This window comes from Typopeltis vanoorti, chromosome 3, assembly GCF_054136105.1.
Source record: "Typopeltis vanoorti isolate ZY-2024b chromosome 3, IOZ_Tvanoo_1.0, whole genome shotgun sequence".
Taxonomy (NCBI): domain Eukaryota; kingdom Metazoa; phylum Arthropoda; class Arachnida; order Uropygi; family Thelyphonidae; genus Typopeltis; species Typopeltis vanoorti.
The window spans coordinates 4,904,339-4,925,687 of NC_143551.1; the positions used below are offsets into that span (position 1 = coordinate 4,904,339).

A 21,349-nucleotide genomic window follows, 5' to 3' on the forward strand; every position below is an offset into this window, starting at 1 on the left:
TTCTCGACAGAAGCTTAAAAAAAAAAAAAAAAAAAAAAAATGCACGCGGTTATTTTAATACCCTTTGCCCGGTTGCACTGCGACGTCGCAAGACGTGGCGCAGAACGCCGATATTCTGTGCGTAAAAGGGAGGTCAATTTCGGGCCAGCAGGGGAAATGAGTTTCTTTCGCGGGCAAAACCAGACGGGCGTCGTAATGTACTCGCGAAAGGTCACTTAACTCAGCGCCGAGACTTTTAATGAAGACGTTCGATGACGAAACTCGCGGGCCAATGGGACATCCAGCAGCTAGGACGTCATCGACAATTGGAAGTCGGGGTCGTGACGGGAGCACGTTTTTATTTATTTATTTAGAAGCTGAATTAGTGACGCAAGAATATCGGCCATCCCGGCGACATTTATCCAGCGGAAACCGAGAATTAAGTTAGTGACGTCAGCTGAAATAAGGGCTGAAATGCTTGAAATGTGTTTGCTTGACGCAAAACCAATTTTTGTTTGTGTTATGATTCGAAAGAATTTAATTTTATGGCAGAGCACGAAACGAGGGCGGCAAATCACCTCGGCGGAGCAGATGGTTTCGCTGAGAAATATTTAAGCATTATTTCAATCCTACGAAAATATTCACCTTTCAATTCGTTTAGAAATGAAACACTCCCGTGTTAGAATGGGTGTCACTAAGAACTGCATCTTAAAATTCAACACGGAAAGACAATTCGCGAGATTCTTTACCTTAAAAAAATCAGTTTGGATTCCTTTCTTTCGTTTTATTTTTTAAGAATGAAAATAGTAAAAAAGCGATCACTTCTTAGAGAAGCGAACAAACTCGAGAATAGCGAAACGAGAAGAGCAATCACACCTTCTTGAAGCTTCTTTGGAGGCAAAAGGGTGTTCGTCAGATCGGAATTTTGTCCAAAAGAAAAATCGAAAATGAAACCACGATAACCTTTCGCCGGTTTCATCTCACGAAGCAGACAAACCGACCACAAGAACACACGCGCACAATTTACAGCCAAACCTTGGCTTCATAGCCGCAGTTGTTAGCCGAGTGCATCTTCGCTCTCCGACCTGCGGGTTGAATCCCGTCATGAGCAGGGACGTCGCAGGAGGAACACAGAAGCAGATGAATTTGCCATTCGTCCCTTAGGCTTACACGACACCCACTCCCATGCTTGAGAAACCAAATTCGACGGAACACAGCGATTCGTCCTTTTTTCCACGACGGTAAATTGCGTGCTTTCTTCTGATCGGTTTGTCTGTTTCAAGGAGAACTTCATTGGGCAGAATGTGTGCCATCCCAATTCGTGGGAGTTTTCTGTCACCATTATTGTTAAGATTAGGATGGTTGATCAAAATTTCATCAACAAATGAAATTTTAATGAAAAAAGCTTTGATCAACCATCATCTAATCTCTTAACAATAATGGTGACAGAAAAATCCCACAATTTGGATGACACACATTCAGCTCAGCTACTTTCCAGCAAACTCTGACTTTAGGACTCTAATTTATGTGAGAGCGCGTTCCTTTCTAGCTGTATATATTTATGAATAATTTGTAACCGAATAGATAATAATAATAATAATAATAATAGGACTCAAGCGTTTATGTAGTAAGGTTTTCCCCCCAGCATTTAATGATTGCCCGAATTACTGTAACTTTAGCATGCCATGTACATTGTAGTACAGCTTGTTTCTTTGTATATATATATATATATATATATATATATATGTATACTCCAGATGATGACCTTCTTGTGAAGGTCGAAACGTCGAATGATTATTTTGGTTTTTATTAAATTGAAGGTTTACTCCGACACGGTGGTTGTTTCTACAGTTTTTAATGGTCAATGCGGATCCCCGTGTAACCATGAAGGAAACGAACCAAAGGGTTCGCCTAAACCAGCTGAGCTAGGGAGGCTTATTTCGCCATTCCATTGAACTAATTTTTGTTTATGAATTCTGGCATATTAAAACTTCGGCGTGTTTTTTAATCCATAAGCACACGCGCCTCGAACCATGCCTTCCTTTGAAGGAAATCGCCTCAAATTCTCTCTTACTTTCTGCCCTCATTTCTTTCAACAGAACAACAAAAAGAAATGCTGGAAATGTCACCGCGAACAGGTCCTTAATGAGAGAGCGGTGGGCGTTCTCTTTCCCTTATTATCATCATTACCGCTGTTATTCTTTCAATGAACAGGGAGGGTGTTGCTGCCTTTCCCCCACGCTGCGGAGTTCTTGTTGGGCCGATCATAACAGCTTTGGCTTTCGTGGGATCTCATTGTACTCTCGATGCCAGACTCAAGGGGAGGATGGCGAATTCGTGCAGAGAGATACGGGGAGGGAATGGACAGAAATGCATAAAGGAAGGCGAAAAAATACATCACCTTGTTCGAACGGCATTCCTTTCTGGAGCTGTTCACTCCACCCCACACCCAAGGAGGTCAAGGCGGGGAAGGGTCGAAAATGTGCATGCGTGCGACTGTGCATTCCTACGAAGCAGTTCAGATTTAGTTGTGCGAAAATATGGCGGAGAATTTTGAGCAAGAAGACACTGGGAGGGGATTTGAATCCAAACATGCTCCTGTCAGGGCACTGACTTCGGGGATGGGGGAGGGGGGGGCCTGTCGCTTTTAAGAGAAGAGGAAAGGGTTCGTGAGAATTCGCTCGGCGTACTTGAACTTAACTCCGTTCCCGCGAGAGTCCCTTCGTTTCCTAACTCGACGCAAGCGATTTCTTAGAGCAACTGAATTTCTTTCCGAGCAGGTCACCGACTTCCTCGTGCTTTAAAACGCGCTTAAACGAAATGAAAACTGCGACCCGAATGTGATGTTCGGTGAAATTTGAGGGAAACGAAACACGTTTGCGAGAAAGTCGTCAACACCACACTCACGTGCTTCCACTTCGTTAAGGGGTTATTCACAGCAGCGACCGCTTTCGGCAGTAATGAGGGGCTTCTGGAACAAAACGCGTTTCTTTCTTTCTTCCGAAGCAGACAACGATCTCCACTCCGATTCGGGAAAGAGGAAGTGGAAGATTAAAATCAATAAATGCGAACTCCGCATTTAAAAATAACGAACATTACGCTAATTTGCGTGCGCATGTTCTGCATCTGACGATTCGTTCGCCCCCCCCCCCCCCCCATAATCAAATGACCGGGTCCTTTGTTCTTGTTTTCCTCAACCGACAGCCGTAAGTGCCAACGATTACCGCAATCACGATTGCCAGCTTGCTTGCATTCCGAGAGCTTGCTGACCTCTCTCTCTCTCTCTCTCTGTGTGTCTATCTTTCTGTCGCCCGCATGTAACTGGTAGTTTTGGAGAGAAAAGTGCTGGAAAGCATTCGTCTGTGGGGTTTCGAGGTTTTTCCACCTGCTTGTTCTCTTGTGTGGAATTATGGAATTAACGTTTTCCTCGTGGAGCTCATTTCCGCCGTCAATTGCCCCTTATTTCACGAATCGGAGAAGAAAATAACTCACTAAGAAGGTAATGATCGCTCTCGCTTTCAAAGAGCCGTTACTTTCAGATCGCAACCACACCTTTTTCCCATTGTGGGAGCAGCTCCTTCATGTTCGGGTGATCTCACATCTATTGTTGTAGCACAAGCCTTGCGGTACTCTTGCTGCGCGTGAGTTACGTCGCCCTGCAAGCTCGCTGACCACTTGTGATCTTAAGCAAGCGAGCCTTTCGCATTCGGGCCTCGTGGTCTTGGAATTTGTATTGTTTGAGCTCGCGAAACTGGGCCGCCCTAGTGGTTTCGCCATTACGTTGGTCTTAACGTATTAAGAATTATAAATTGCCGTCGAACTTATGCTTAAGTAGAATTCTTTTGTAAGAAATGTGTGCGTGATGGTAACGATTCTTATTTCTATTTTCAGATGGTCTTTGTTTTCTTCTGGCTGTTCCTTCTGGCGGTGGAGACTCTTGCAGGTAAGCGGCACCTTCCTGACCGGGAAGCACTTCCTCGTGTGTGTGTGACGTTAAAGCCATGAAAGTGTACTTCTTAAATCTTATCACTCGTTTTTAAAATATTTCAAAAGCTTTAAAAAACGTACTTTCACTTTTTTCAATTCTTGTACTCCGAAAGCGGAGCCCCTTGGCATCCTCCCTGTGGAGGGAGGGAATAAATTTGTTTTATTGCTATTCTTGCCACCACGTCCTTCCAAGCTACTGAAGCGAGTTGGCGGAACTGAAAAAAAAAAAAAAGAAAAAGAAAAAAACATCCGGGCGTTTGTTCATTCACAGCGACATTCCTTTCCCATGTTCGTTCCAATTAAGTTCGATTGTTCCTTCGCTTTATTCTCATTTCCCTGCTCGAGTGTTCCACCCTGCAGGCTGAACGAAGGGGGAAGCGAACAGCGTCGTCCCTTCCACAGTACGAAGCGAGTTAGCTGACCCCGTGTGGAAGGAAAGGTGTTTATATTTCTCCCTGCGGGTCGCCAGTTACTGGGTCGAGCACGTGTGGCCACACTTTGTTAATGACAGCTGTCACGTGATCTGGAATTGATCCCGGGGCGTGGTGTCGGAGATCGATAAACATCTGTTTCTCACTCCCCCCAATGTCCTCAGTGGTGATCGATGAGATTATTCTTAAAGCTCCCCACAGCAATCTTGTAGCGAGGGAAATGCCTTAATCTTCACTTCCAAGTGGACTCAACCAATGCGATCTCTTTGCAGTCTACTTCTGCGCTGAGTGCGAAAACATCGATTCGTAAGGCTCGCTAAGTTTCTTTCGTCACCCAAATGCAAACAGCACTTGAGCCACTCCCGATCGCAGCCTCGGGGTTTAAGAAGAAATCTGCGTTTGTGAACGATCACAGATTACGTCATCGAAATGGCAAAAAAGAAATCGACGGCGAAAGCGACTGCAGAGGAGATCATCAATAAAGACTTTCACCGAAAAAGGGAGTATCCTGCGGACTGCACTTCCGCTTGGCGATTCAACCCCTTCTGAGCGCATTCCAAAGACCTTCTTGAATTTTTCAACCGACCAGACAGCCAACGGCCTGCTCGTTCGGTCACACGAGCACAAAAAGGGAACAAAATCAGAAACGGGCGCTTTGCTAATTAAGCTCCGCATTGGGGTTAATCATTCGATTGATTAATGGTAGGAAACTGCAGTAGCGCAACAAAATTTCTCGAACAGCATAACAAATCAGCACACAAACTTGCCGATGAACGAGTTCTCCTCGCAGAACTGAAAACACAAGAAAAAATGGCGACTTCGGCGGAGCTGCTTCAGTTGCGATAGGGTCGCTTCCATTACATTCTCGGCTGTCACCTTGGGGAATGTGAAGATTGTTGCACTTTACGAGCCGTTGGGACCCGTCTACTTTCGCATTGCTGAATGGATGAGGATGGCCGCTCCACAACGAGCCCCCATCCTGTACGACCTGATAGAATCAAATTGGCGTTTGTTGAGGGAGGAAGAGGGATGAAAGAAGATCGCGTGCCTTCTGAAACAAAGAATGAACTCGATTTCACGTCTGTGATTCAGGTAAGTAATTGTATCCAAATATCTCTAACGTAAGATGTTGTTGGTGTGGTTTGATGGATGAACTAAGACCGTACCTTGGACAGAGACGGTGAAGTCCATTTGTATTCCTCGAGAGTTCTATTGAAAGCGATTTTGTTCTCACCGCATTTCACCGTGACTGAGAACAAGACGTGCATCGAGTCTTAAACTGAACGAGAAGATGGCAACAGAAGAGGATGAAAGAATGCAAAGAAAAAAAGACGATGTTTTTGATGTGATTGAAAAGTGTCCTGGACTGCCTTCGTTGTTAAGATTCAGGACTCAGTGAAACCCTCACCAGCTGAAGTGGAGAATTCGTGTGATGCGAAAAGGAAGCCTGAAATGAATGAGTCGCAGCCTTTCTGCTCCCCACCCCCCGCGGGAAATCTCTGCTGCAATTTTTAGCAAACATGCATCATCTCACTGTTCATAGTGAGGTACACCTTTCATACGCGTGGAGGATTCCTCGCGACGTTTTGCTTTTGCCTCAAGGAAACAACCTTAAACGTCAAAGGATATTCATTCAGCAACATTTCATTTCAAGTAAGAAACTTTCATTTGCTGCCACATCTCAGCAATCTTTTGCTGAAGATGCGTAATCTTGAAGGGAAATCTTTGTAATTATGCTGCGTAATCTTTTGGATTCACTAGGTTTGCAGCACTTTGATTTTATCAAACGTCGTTCGCACCTCACGATTATCTAAAGTCGAAGGTCGATTTGTTTCAGAAATATAATCTTGAAACACGCAGCAAAGGTCGGTCGGGCGATTGGTAGAGCCACTGCTACTGATGGCTCTCGGAAAAAGTTAAGCAACTTTGAGCGTGGTTAGTAGTTGGAAGGGAATCAATCGTTCGAGGCTGTTGGCACACTCCCCCTCGATGAGTCTTTGGACTCCCTGGGGGTGTCGCCTAATGATAAGTCGGCTCAAGCGTAATTCCTCAGCTGGGAAACGAAAATTCGTTTTCTGTCTCCGTTACTTCTCAGAAGGAAACGGAACGCACCGACGCAAGTGCGCAGAAAACAGACAACCTTCGGAGCTGTTCTTCTGCTTCGTGAAATAAATTATCTCTTTTTTCCCGCGATTATCGCTCCTTTTATTCCGTTATATCTCTCTGTCGCTGTTTGCTCATTCTACCCGCACAGACGCCTCCCCACCTGGCGCGCATTCCAGACCGTATCGGAACCGGATTTTCTCGGTGTCTTCTGTTTATCGAGCCCACGTGCAAGTAACTGCTGACCTACTTTTAAGTGTTTTCTTCTTCGAGGGCACTTAAATCTATTAGCGCGTTAATATCTGCACCTTTTAATCACCGCCCGAACTGATTGCAGCGAGAATCAGTCGCACATTCTCGATCAACCGATTCCGTCTCGATGGCTTTCGTATCGCATTCACCAAAAGGAAGTTCTTCCGCACAGTTTTCCCGAATATCAAATTATCTATTTTTTTTTAAATAGATAATTCCTTCACATTTTCTTGCAATAGTGAGAACAGCAGAAGAAGGAAATTGCCACAAATAAAGCCAAGTCGGCTTAACCAAGTCGAATATCAAATGTTTGAGCATTTCAGAGATCATCGACTTCTGAGCTAGCAATCGTAAAAGCCCCACTTCTCGCGGAGGCGAATTCGCTGCGCAATGTGAGGAATACTGCAAGAGCGTTTTCGAGTGAAAGTGAGTTATCTGGTCTCATACAAAGGTAGCGGAGCTGCCCTTCCCCCTCTTCCCCAGAAAGGGAATTTCTTTGAAAAACTAGGATCACGTAAACCGATCAGAGAAACACTTGCAAATAGGAGACCAAAAATGCGTTTAATAAATGGTGTGTGTGAGTGTATACGCTACTGTAGCTACCAATATTCGTCACGGACACCCCTATTATTCGAAGTTATGGAACATTCCAGGATTTTTAATAAAATAAAAACCGGTGTACAGATAGTAGGAAGCAGTATTTCATCGTAGCAGTTGGTGGTAGGGAAACACGACGTGAACTCGGTGATTTCGAGAAAGATGTCGTCGTGGGCTGTTAAATTGGTGGCATGTCCGAACGAGCCAATGCTGCTCAACTGAAGCATCCAAAAATCAACGGTTGGCGAAGTGATCAACAAATGGAGAGTGTCAGTAAAACCACGGTGAACACTAATACTGTACGAAAAGAACTCCATTTACTGGGTTTCTACGGAAGAGGAGAGGCACACAAATTTCGTGACATGCGCCGCCATTTTGTCCTAAATATCCTATACTTCGTAGTTCAGGATAAAGAACAAGAATTAAAACTAGAATTTACCATATTAAAGTTATTTAATTAAAGTTAGTATAAAACCCTACTAACTCTAACTTTGCCAACCATCGATTAACTGGGAAACAACAATAATAATAAACTAGAAAAAAGTTCCTCAACTAAGCAGCGGCACACAAGCTCCTTCTATATTTAATCAAGTTAGCTGCACGAGTGACGAGGCCACAGAAGAATCATAATGATGGTGATAATAATACTTTCTTGCAAGCGAACTCTTGATAATGGGAGCATCATTTGGATGTTGGTATCTCCAGAGAACTGCCAAATTGGCTTCATTTTAAAGCACCAGCTTGTTTCAACTTAATGTCATTGATAATAAAACTATAATCATTTAAAACTTTTTTTGGTTTAGTTCTTTAACTGAAAAGAGAAACTGTTGAAAATAGATAAAGCACAATGGGAAATCTGTAAAGTTTCTCGCAAGACGATATAGATGGCGCCACTACTAACCGGAGAACAAATCTCTGAATATTCATTTTCATAATTTTAGATTGGTTATAGGAAAATTTTAATTGCAGAATAAAGATATTTCAACAGTTATTCATATATAAATGAAATATTTTGAAATATTTGAAATATCGAAAAACTGAAATATATAAGTTATTTTAAACTATTTTAAAAGTATTTTTTAATGCAAAAAGTTTCATGCAAAGCATTCAAAATTTTACTTTCATTATTGATTCAGTTGTATTTATAAACAAGAGAAAGCCACCACAATTAATTTCACAACCCACATTCATAAGAATGCTCTGATGGAGGTTACATATAGAAACGCAGCATGGCTTCTATTTTCAAGTTTTCTAATTTTAGATTATAAAAAAAAGTAAGGCATTTAGATTACAAGGAGGAACGAAAAATCTTTGTTTCTCACTCACATTAATGTCTTCAAACATTCTACGAAGAAAGACACAGTGTTGGATTTATTTGGAACGATTTCCATGTGTTTCGGTAGACCATTTAAGTATAGCAGATTACACAGTCCAACACAATTTTTGCTGACTTTTATATGAGGCTTGTTTTTTACTAATTTGGGTGCGCTGATTTCAAATATCAAATCCATTTTTCTCTATCACGTCAGGTTTTTCCTCTATGGCATTTTCTTTTTGCTAATTTGTAAGTTTTTGATAGTTTTAAGGAGGCAGTACTATTTAGAGGATCAAAAAAAATCGATTTTTTAATATTATTTTCTGAAAGTATGTACTTTTAAAAATCTGTTCCTAACTTTTTATCAAGAAATTCGAAAAATTCCCGAAGATATAGCCTATTATTCAAAGCTGTGCGCAGATCAGAATCGGAGCGCTCACCGCTCTCGCTTGTTAGTAAACGAATAAATGCGGAAGAACCTGCAACGGCACGTACTGGCGCTTTGAATGCGAGAGAGGCCGATAATTAGATACATAACTACTTAACAATATTCATTAAAAATTACAAGAATATTTATAAAAAAATAACAATTTTACTTACACATGAGTTTCAGGGAATAAATGTTTGTTTGTAGCAATTTCTGCTGTGTGTTCTATTTTGGCAATCCCTTTGAATACTCCAACAGTAGTCGGCCATCATGTGAGAATCCCATCTTCCATAGGTTTTAAGTCTTGATGAAATCTTTCGCCTTGTTCATCGCTTACAGCACCTAAATTCTCGGGAAATCTATCAAGATGACTGTATAGGAAATGAAGCTTTATGCTCATGTTGCAACCTAGGCGCTGGAAATTTTCAAGCATTGTTTCCACTAGATCTTTGTAATTGCAAAGTTGCTTTTTTTTTCTAAGAAAATTATTCGCAACCATCGTAAATGAAGTCCAGACTTCTTTCTCAATTTCGTTCATAGAGTTGATGACATTTGGGTCTCTCATTAAAGTTCTAATTTGCGGTCCATCAAATACACCGGCTTTAATTTTTTCATAACTAAGTCGTGGAAAGTTTTCACATATGTATTGGAAACAGTCACCTTGTAAATCTAAAGCTTTAACATACTGCTTCATAAGACCTAGTTTGAAGTGTAGAGGTGGAAAAATGATTTTTTCTCTGTCGATTGAAGGTTGATTTATAACATTCTGTTCTCCAACATTTAAGGATATTCTAAGAGGCCAATTTTTCTGACTCCAGTGTTGGTTTCTAGCTCGATTATCCCAGAAGCATAGAAAACACGAAAACTTTGTATATCCTCCTTGAAAGCCAAGTAAAAAGTTCACCATTTTAAGATCCACACAGATGATCCAGTTATGGTCTGTATATTTTAATAACTTCAGAACCTTTTTAATGTCCTCATATGTTTCCTTTAAGTGGACTGAATAGCCAATAGGAATTGAGCCATATACATTCCCATTGTGTAGTAAGACACACTTGAGACTTCTGCTTGAACTGTCGATAAATAAACGCCCCTCATTTGGATGATATTGTACAACACTCATTTCAGTTAGTAAACCTGACACAGTAAACAAACCCACACGCGTGTTTAAAATATTGTACAAGATTACTTTCCCTGCTACGATAAAAAGTTATCTTCGTATCTTGCTCCAGTAAGTTTTTTTCATTTAATCTTGAAGCTAACAATTCCGATGATTCCTTTGATAGGCCCAAATCGCTTACTAAGTCATTCAATTCCGCTTGAGTAAAACGTTGCGGTCCAGAACTAGAAATTAAATTTTCATTGTCTAAATCAACATCCGGGTCTTGCTCCTCAAGAACATCTGGCATATCCCGATCATGCTCGTTCTCAAGTAAAGCAAGTCCTTTATAAATTGGCACGGCTATTTCATTGGAATGAGCAACTGGCCGAATTGGTGAGTCGAGATTTGGATACACAATTTTTTTCTTATTCTTCTTATTATAACCAGAAGTCTGAACTAAACAAAAATAGCAATCGTCTACGTGATTTTTCGGTTCACGCCAAATCATTGGAATGCCAAAAGCCAATTTTTGGCGTTTTCCCTTGCTCCACTGTCGTAAATTTTCTACACATGACTTACACACTTTATTTGGAGCCCATGACTTGTCCTGATCTGAAATTGTTACGTCAAAGTATGCAAAGTACACTTTCTTAACAAAATCAGTGATATTTGTCCTTTGACTTGGAACAGTAAAGCTGCCACAAATGTAGCAGAAGGAATCTACACTATTGACACAATTTCGAGTAGTAGACATGATGTATTTTCTTTACTGCCGACTAACATGCAATTAACAAGACAAAAAACAAACAAACAGAAACTTTATTGAAACGTTATAAGCGCTCATCATACTTTCACGATCGATTAACGATTGACTGATTTCAATCGTTCTTTGTCCGCTATGACACATATAGCATTCATTTGTTTTAGGCAGTTGTTATCGCCTACTTTTCATCACCTAAATGTATTAGGTCGGTTATCGGCCTCTCTCGCATTCAAAGCACCAGTACGTGCCGTTGCAGGTTCTTACGCATTTATTCGTTTACTAACAAGCGAGAGCGGTGAGCGCTCCGATTCTGATCTGCGCACCGCTTTGAATAATAGGCTACACCTTCGGGAATTTTTTGAATTTCTTGATAAAAAGTGTCAGCAGAAAAAAATTTTTCTTTTGGTTGGCCAGTGTTATTATTATTATTATTAGTAGTAGTAGTAGTAGTATTAGGGCAATCTCATCTGTAAAATGTTGCTAACGTACATAACATCTTTGGGACTAACAGAAATCTTCTGTCAAGGCCAAAAAACGAGCAACTTTTACCGCCTCAGTAAGTGTTGAAGGAAGTCTCACATCGAGTACTGAAATGCATCCACTACAAGACATTCGCAAATCATTCATGCGCATAATGGAATTCGAACCCACAGCTCCATGGTCAGAGAGAGAGGAGGTGCTTCCCATTCGGTAAACAACACAGGAAATTTCGATATAAAACCAATCCGTGTATTATTATACACCCTCTGTCCAAAAATAAACCGAACTTTTGATAGAAAATAAAAGACAGGCCGATTAGAATTATTCAAACCCTTTATTTCAATCAGTTTACTCTCCCTCGGCTTCGTTTGGCTCCGTCAATTAATTCGTTAAATGAGTTTTTTATATCGGTTTTTGGGATCCTGTTGAGGGTCGTGGTTAGTGCCACTTGAATGTTTTCAATGGTGTCGTGTCGCTTTCCTTTCATCGGCAAATGAAGTCGGGGGAAGAGAAAGAAGTCACAGGGTGCTAAATCAGTGAATACGGCGAGTGATCCAACACACAAACTTGGTTTTGGCTCAAAAACTGTCTCCCGATGTTCGAACGATGAGGCGGTGCATTATCGTGCAAAAGGGACGAGCTGCCTGCATCACGATATTTGCTGCACGCGACGAATTCTCGCTATCAATCGCTTCAAAATTTCGAGATAAAACAAAGCGTAGATTTATTTAAGAAATAAACTTCTATGACGCCTTTCAACTCTACAAAGGACTTCCCCAGAATCTTCCCGCATTGCCCGGAGAAGCCGGAATTCTTCGTTGGCAGTTGAGTTCATGACTTCTGATGATTTTGATGGCATTTGGGGGAGTATGGCAGACGGCTGCCTCCGTATCTGATCATTTAGATGCGATTAGTATCACTTTTCGAAATAATGTGAGTGCTGTGGTCGATTTTTTTGAGTTATTATTAGATAAAAGGAAACACTCGATTTTCCCGAATAAATCTTACTTGCCAGCTTCAAAAAAGCTAAGGAAAGTTTTTCCACTTGACGGCTTCAACCGAACCAATAACGTGCTTCTTTCTGGCAGTCTAGTGATGAGAGTTTCACCACAAGGCTGCGCCGCCAACTTTTTATTGAATATTTATATCAGTTTGAAAACATTTTAAATTTAAAACTATTTGAATTGCATTAAACTTTTGGAAATTATGATGGTTTAATTTATCAGGTAAACGAATCTTGGTCTTTAGAGCGCAATGATGATGATGCTGAAGGCAAAGGCATTTGATGGAGATAAGAGGATAGGTGGGCCAAATGTATTATCATGCAGGAACCAGTTGCTTCGATCAATGTATTTCTGATTGCAAAACATCGAAATAATCTTCGGATGGGATTTGCTAATCGCAAAATACAAAAACTGTTCTCTCATTTGAAATGTGGAGCGGCCTGATCAGCAAGCCATCATCACCATCATTATTACGAGACGCTTGGGATCTTCATCACTCCTCGCGGAAGGCGATTTTAGGTGCTGGGCAGGAACGATTACCTTCTGGAAATCAGTATATTTATTTCGATACTTCGATTCGGATTGGACTGGCCTTTCGCTGAAGCAGCCAACTGGGAAAAAAATCAGTTTCACACACGAGGCGCCTTGCCTGGTGACGATCTGCATTGCACTGTCGCTCTCACGGGAGTTCGCATTTCTTTTTTGATAAGTGGGTCAGCCGAAATATTATCTCGAGCTGCACATTTCAACTTCGGCTTACGACAGTAAATGATCACTTCTCCTACAGCTTTCTTTTTCTTTCTTTCTTTAACGACAACCCCACTCACCGAGGGCGATGGACATTTTTGGCAAAGCACAAGAGAACATCTCCGTAGTGCAGTTCTGCGTGACGTGCACTTCCGCTGGATCGGTCTGCTTCGAACTGTCGAAGCCGTCATGACCACGAGGCCAGCGTTCTCTTCTGACCGATTGCTTCTTTTGGGGAGAAAAACGTGTCCTTTGTTGGGAAAACATTTGAATCCCGTGGGCGGAAGTACGCACGAGGCCTTTTCTGCTGGATTAGCCTGTCTCATAGGGAAGCCGATGTGTTTAATATTCCCGAAACTTTTCAGCCCTCAAAACAGGGAAAGCGACCGAAGAACACCCGCAGCCAGCATATACACGCGTAAATTGTTTCACAGTTGTCTCGGCATTATCTGTTATATTTTGTTTTTTTCAGGTTCGCGATTTATGGAGATGGCGGAAGAAAAGTTTAAAAGCAGAAACGAATTAATTTCCCAAAATATCGACTAAAATATCAGCAGCGAGTCTTGTAAAGGTTGAAATATGTTTTTTAAGTAATAAATTAAACTGTCATTTGGAACAAATAAGTTTTAGTTTCTTGCAAAGACAATATTTCTTTGAAACTCTCTGTTCTCCTTTTTACGAATTAAGCGACACGAAACCATTTTGGAATCGGCATGTTTGGTTTTCCCAGGTTGGTCATTCGTGCGTGCGCTTCCACCAGCGAAGGAAGGTACACGAATGCCGTGGATCCGTTATTTTTTGGTCCTTGAAACGATACTAAAATAATAAAAGAAAAAAAAACAGCAGTGTTTGCTTCATTCTTTTACGCGCAGCCTGTGGAATGAGATTTTCATCGCCTTTCTTCACGATGACGAACCTGCTTTTGCCTGCGTCACGGAAACTTGAAGGTCCCGTTGCTTGCAGACGGGATCGAAAGCCTAAAAAGAAAGAAAGAGGAACGAAAACACTCTCAGAGACGCGTGTGAAAAAGCAGACAAAAGTGCAAACAAAGAAACAATTCATTTTTTTAATAATCCTTTTCCGACAGCGAAGAGAGGTTCTCAAAGAGATGGAAGACGATTGGCGAAATGTTGGGACACACTTTAACAAAGCAGGACAAAGTGTTTTTTTTTTTTTTTTCATTTGAATTAATCTGTTGATATTTCAAACGAAACCCCACATATTTAATCGGATAACATCAAAATTCTCCTCCAAGCGACGAAGGGAATTAAAATTCACTTTGGAGAAATGGAAACGGAGTCGATCTGGTAGCAAACCAAGATTAAGCAGATGTGAATTGAACGGGAAGGGTCCGGAGAGTGTCACGAAATACATGGACTTTGGAAGATAAGGAATTTTACTGCAACAGTCGCATTGGTGAGACTAGTAAAGCACGGCAGATTGTTGGTCAAATTAAAATGGAGAAAACCCTCATTAGAAGAGGGGAGGAAGGCTCTAAACCAAGTCTTGGGTCGGAGACGTCTTTGATTACGACCGCCTCGACTTTAGTTGTTCTTAGGACGCTAAAAGAACTGAAAGTATATAGAGGAGGGTTGCCAAGTATAATGAGGGATTAAATCTGGAAAGTTAAGAGATTCTTTTTCTATTTCGCTAACCAAATCTAACGGGCAAGGCTCAGTTGAAGCTAATAAATCAGTTCACGAGAAATGCGACGCAGTCTCTCTCGCATTTGGGTCGCACCAGGCGAATTAATTCGTAATGAAGAAGAAAAGAAAAAAGAAGCAACATAAAGAGCTCAGTTTTTTACAGTTGCGGTTGAGAATTCTGAAGCGGTCTTCCCCTAAAAGTGTTGCGAGGATGCAGACAGGCTGGATTCGTTGAGAATGAAATAGATAAATACTGCTGGTGGAGATTGGATTGAAAAAAGAAAAGTTTTTAAGGGACACCTCGTGAATATTATTCACCAATTTGGAATATTAATATCTGTGAAGTTTAAATGGATATTTAAGAAAAGCTGGGGATTTGATGAGATTGAATATATTATGCAATTTAACGTTGGGCACGTTAAAATCGGTTTCTTTTATATTTTCGAGAGAAAAAGTTAAAAGACGAGAGGAATGCAAGAAAAACATTAAGAATGATATTGCAAGCTGGAACTCGTAGTGGGACTACAAGACGAAGAAGAGTCAATCAACCTTTAAGAATCCTTTAAGAACAAGAGGGGGGGGTATTTGCGTGTTGTAATACTCATCCTGACTCAGCAGCTCTCTTGAAGCTTTCGCGCCTTCTCTCCTCAAGCCAAATTTCCTTTTAGCGATGCAACGTCTTCAAGACGAGGGCGGGGCCCTCTGGTTTGGCTCTCCAGCTGCTCCCAGCAGTTATTAGAAGCAGAGCATAAAACTGACAATTGATCACCTGCGGACATCCTCGTCTCGATAAAGAATGAGGCAGTAATTGCTTCTTCAGTGCAAGGCGGGTCACTGGACGGTGCCTCCGCAGGAGAGGCAAAGAGACCTTCTCTCGCTCGCGCGAATTTGGAGTTCATTAACTGAGATTTCTGTTCCCGAAACTCCATTCACACGTTGCTGGTTGTGCAATTCGACAAATGAAATTTCAATGTCAAAAAGTGAGTTCGAGTTTCCGAGCGATGTTTTCCCCTTAACTCTATTGAAAAGTTACGCACGCCGTGGCATATCTTAAACGGGGTTGCTCTTCGGCGCATTTTTTTAAAAATCTTTTTATTATTTTATTCTTTTCTTGAGTAATTTCAGATTCGTTTTCCTAATACAACGTACAGGGATTTTAATGTATGTAGGCTGTTCAATAAGTTATAAGACTATATTTATACAGAAAACAGATTACCATTAATCGTCATCATTCACATGGTCTTTTTCGAAGTAACTACCGTGAGACGCGATGCATTTGTCCCAACATTGCGTGCACTTCTTAAACTCATGTGAAAGTCCGTTTTTTGAGAATTCTTTCAAAACCGCCTCCGCAGCTTTTACACATGCTTTGTTGCTTTCGAAATGGCGACCTCTTAGTGGTTTCTTGAGCTGAGGAAACTGCCAGAAATCGCACGGTGCGAGATCAGGACTGTATGGAGGGTGTGGTAGGATATCTATGTTGTTCTTCTGCAAACCGTCCACTACACAACCAGCAATATGTGGCCTTGCATTATCGTCGTGCAAAAAGAAGCCATTTTTCAGCAATGGACTCTTCCTTTTGATGTGCTGTACCATTGTCCGTAAAACATCCGCATAGTATGAGCCGTTTACAGTATTCCCGGGTTCTCTCGTATAAATAATCGTGCTATTTGGGGAGGGGGGAGCATCTGAATGTAAATTTAATTTCACAACTTATTACTTTAAAACCTGGTCATATTGTTATATAATTCATTATTTCACAGTGAAAATCTGGCTTATAATGAAATTTTTCAGATTTGAAGGAGAGGATACCGAATGGATCTCTATAAGAAAGGGTGTGAGGCAAGGGGGTGGGATGTCCCCACTCCTTTTTAATGTCTATAGTGAATGGATGATGAGGAAGGCCTTGGAAGATCTGAAGGATGGAATAAAGATAAACGGACATCTGATAAATAATATAAGATGTGCAGATGACATTGGACTTATGAGCGAAACATAGGAAGTCTTGCAAAGAACTTTGACTGAACAGGGTTGGAAATGAGAGATATAAAATGAAAATAAACATTCAGAAGACAAAAGTGATGAAGATTTCAAGGAAGGAAATGATGGGATGGAAATCACTTTGAACGGACAAAGAATAGAAAATGTAAAAAGTTTTGAATACCTTGGGAGTTGGATAACAGAAGTCAGTAGATCTAATTATGAAATTAAGCACAGAATTAAAAAAGCAAAAGCAGCATCTTTCCAAATATACCACCTATTAGGAAACAGAAATCTGAACAAACAGCTGAAAGTAAGAATCCTCAAGATAATGATCTGGAGCGCGAGGACGTATGGATGTGAGTCCTGGACGATCAGTAAGTGACCGATTGAATCCATTTGAAATGTGATGCTTGAGAAAAATGGATCGTATCGGCTGGGCTGAAAGAGTGAGCAACGAAGAGGTTCATAAAAGATTCAAAATGAAAAGAGACTATATGGCTAGTTTCTAAAGAAGAAAAAAGCGTTTGCAGAAAATTTGATGAGGGGTTCCTCTGGGGAGCTTCTCAGAATAGTATTGCAGGGGATGGTGGAGGGAAAGAGAGGAAGAGGAAGTTCCCGACTTCTTCAATGAAAACATCAAAGATTGGACGGGCAAGAATCTTTTAGAAGCAAGAGATAGAGGAGCATGGAAGCGGACTGTTCATCAGCCTCTTAAAGAGGAGGCCACAGGATTAGATTGGAATAAAATATTTCATTTTGCTGTTATAAATCCACGCGTTCTTTATGCTCATTTCCTCTGTTTGACTTTTGCCACTTCCAAGAATGCGGGGAGCGATTCCCCATTCTTGGATGTCTCCGGCAGTCGCTTTCCAGTCCTCCTCCATCGGAGAGCGACGCAAGGGAGAATCTCGTTTATACCGAGCTGAGAAACTGACGACAAATTAAGAGTATTTCGAGGACGATTGGGATTTATCCAACAGGTGGGGTCCCGCCGCAGGAATGGTTCTTTGTGATACCTTGTCGGTGGGAGAAGAATCTCATCGCCCCATTTTGAAGAAGTGGCTTGAAAGAGTTCCCCGTTTGGTCTTTATGACAGGGTTATTAATTCTGAGACAGTCGATGAAACGTTTGTTGCGGGTGATATTCCGACAGTCTTTTTCTCTTAAACTAAACCCAGCTCGTATCTTTTTTCTGAGGCAAAAATAACTTTACTTTATGGGAGGTCCTTATTTTTGCCTCATTATTCTACGGACTTTGTCTCCAACACTTTGGAAGGAGAAGAAAATCCCGAACTGTGAGGGGTGTTAGTGGAATGATGAATGTTCCCAATACTTTTCTTCCCCTTCATCACTTTCCCCAACCCGGATGGTGTTAGAAGGTGCTAAGGCCATGAAGCGTCTGCCTATTCAGCACGTGTGTGCTTTTCCATTGCGGGTGAGTGAGAAAGCCCCGGTTTCCAGAGAGTAAAACTCCTCCACTTTCATATGCGACGACAGGATTATGCACGTGACCTTTTTAAATTTCGAGCCACTCACTGAAACATCGAATCGAACAGGCAGAGCAGAAGCAGGTTCAGTGGCAACGAAGTGGTTTGGGGGCAGCTGTAGATCGTGTTATGCAAACTCCGAGAATTCCTCGTTTCCAAGGTAATCCCAGGTCGCACTTTCGTCTCAGATATTCTGATTTTTGTTGTGGATTTTGCAGGAAAACCTGCTTTCCTGCTCCAAATACATTTTGAAAAAAGTCTCAAAAGTTCTTTTTACCTCAGAGAATGGAATAACAATGGTCTTTCTAAACCTCATGGGCGTTGCTGCACAGGCTAAGATTATTATAAGATTTCGTTCACTTTTTTCTTGTAAGATTTTTAAACAATGAAATCCACGAGTGTTGCGCTTACTGTGTTTTCACACACCCCTCTGCTGTTTTAACCGCATTTCGATGCTTCTCTTCTTCGTTCCCTAAACAGCGAATCATAAACGGACGCGCATCTCTTTTGGCCGCGCCAGTCCTTTAGCGAAGCTGAAAGCGTGTGTTTAGCCCACGTTACTCTTTCCAAGAATTTCGCACAGCCACCCACCCACTAGGCTCGCTTGCAGATGATTTTCACCAGCCTATGTGACACCGCTACTTTGCTGTTAGAGATCAAAAGAGTTCCTGGTTTTTTGAAGTCTCAAATTAATAAGGCGGTCGCATCACACCAGGGGATGAAAATCATCTGCTCTTTTTTCTTTCGTTTAATGGGGATTTTACATTTTTTCATCTTTATGCTTTTTTTTTATTTTTTATTATTCACATGGAAAAATGTGTTCCGAGATTAACCGACGATGTAATCGCAGGGACCTCAGTTCGCATGCGATTAATCTCCGTTAACTTGTTTCTTCTTCAGGACAGACGGCGACGGCCAAGCGGGAGATTTCTGCGGACGATTTGAAGATCGTGTGTTACTATGCCAACTGGGCTATTTACCGACCGGGACTCGCCAAGTTCACCCCGGAGAACATCAACCCTTACTTGTGCACTCACCTCATTTATGCCTTCGTCGGGATGAACAAGGACTACGAGCTGAAGCCGTTCGATTCTTACAACGACATACAGCAAGGTAAGCGTTTCGCTCTGACGTGACTCAAACAATTGACTAGTATGGTGTGTGTGTGTGTGTGTGTGTGGAGGGGGGGATGCTTGTACCTGTTTGGCATCTTTCTGACGCTGAGCATTTCTTTCTCCCTGCAGGAAATTACAGGAAGTTCGTGGCCCTGAAGGACTACAACCCCAAACTGAAGACCCTCATCGCCATAGGAGGATGGAACGAAGGGTCCAAAAGGTAAAGAAATCCCCTTCTATTCCCCCCCCCCTTCTACTTCTCGCTCTTTTTAAGTGATTTTCTTTTCCCGAATCCTCCACGAGTGCGATCGGAAACTAACTTCGGTTATTAAGCCTTAAAGGGTTGCTGTGATCGCCGCTCTGGCTGCCCTCCCCTCCCCTCTTCTGATCGGTGGCTTCCCCTTAAGAACACGAAGAGCGAAACTTTCGTGCTGTTCACGTGAATCGAATAAAGCGTCGACTGGGATTTCTTTCCGACTTTACAAATCATTTTAGGCAGAGATTGGATGTTTAGAGTCGTCCTCCCTCTCATTCCTTTTCTACTGCAGTTTCGATGTTCTGTTGCTGACAGTGTTAGAGATGGCTCTCTCTCCCTCCCTCTCTCTCTCTCTCTCTCTCTCTCTCGTACCGTCTTTTCTTTTCTTTTCCCGATTTTTTTGTGCGCATTTTTTTCTTGTATAATATTTTTTCTTCAACATGCCCATTTCTTAAAAAAACCTTAACGTTTTATAATTCATCTAATTTCTGTTCTTCTGCTGTGTCTGTCTTCCCTCGTTGATTCATCTTGATACGATTCACGAAAATCACAGAAGTCTGAGCTTGTGTTGCGTAGTTCACATTTCACGCCATCTTTTGTTATTCTAATTTCGATATTTTTTTTATTCCGCGTAAAACATGAAAATAATTTGAAAAACAGTAAACCTCGACGCGTTTTCATTAACTTTGACGTTTTTGTGTTCAAGCACCTTTTGCTCAGAACGTTTCTGCTGCTGCTGCAGGATGATAGAAGTAAATAACCCATTCGCCTTTTCATAGAGCTGTTCTATTCTTTTGCGTCCATTCTTTCGATGAGTGCTCATTTCCCGTTTAATCTGGTGAAGCACACGTGATAGCGTGCATTCAACATATTAATATACACCGAGCAGATGATGCTGTTTTTTTCTTGCTTACACTCGTTATGCAGGGGCTTTCTTTTAAGGTTACACGGTGATCAGCATTCATATTTGTGAATTTAGGGACGCAAAACACACGTGTTGAAAAGAATATTTTACTGATTAATAATAAAATAACTTTACGTTTCGACCCCTGTATTGAGGTCATCATCAGAAGGATACATGTGTATAGGGAACCAAGCTACATGCTCTTGCACTCTATACAGGTAAATTACATCTACGTTGTTAACTAATTTATTTTCTTAGCCTGCCCTCTAGTGATAAAAAAAACTACAATAAACTCTGCTAAAGTCCTCACGTACTAGGATTCTTCTGGAATTCTACAGTTCATATTGTTATATTACGATTATCTTCTGGATTTGTATAGTACAGGTTGCTACTGAATGTTCAGGAAGAAAAAAAAAAAAAACACTTCTCCAAGTCTTCTTGTATTGAGATTTTTCTTCGTGGTTGCTATGATACCCATCTACAACCTTCATAGCAACCACGAAGAAAAATCTCAATACAAGAAGACTTGGAGAAGTGTTTTTTTTTCCCTGAACATTCAATAGCAACCTGTATTGTACAAATCCAGAAGATAATCGTAATATAACAATATGAACTGTAGAATTCCAGAAGTATCCTAGTACAGTACGTGAGGACTTTAGCAGAGTTTATTGTAGTTTTTTATTGGTAATTTATTTATTATTTCTTTTTATCACTAGAGGGCAGGCTAAGAAAAAAGATTAGTTAACAACGTAGATGTAATTTACCTGTATAG

At 41.3% G+C, this 21,349-nt stretch overlaps 1 protein-coding gene across 1 annotated transcript in view; it reads left to right on the plus strand.

Moving 5' to 3' along the window:
* The first annotated feature begins 271 nt into the window (after positions 1-271).
* The window catches only part of LOC150107876 (uncharacterized), a 42,995-nt gene continuing 21,917 nt past the window's right edge, over positions 272-21,349 (plus strand). Inside the window, exons 1-3 of the mRNA XM_090415368.1 lie at positions 272-422; positions 19,203-19,415; positions 19,547-19,637. Of these exons, the coding sequence (XP_090271494.1) occupies positions 272-422; positions 19,203-19,415; positions 19,547-19,637 (455 nt within the window). The remainder of the gene's footprint in view (positions 423-19,202; positions 19,416-19,546; positions 19,638-21,349) is intronic.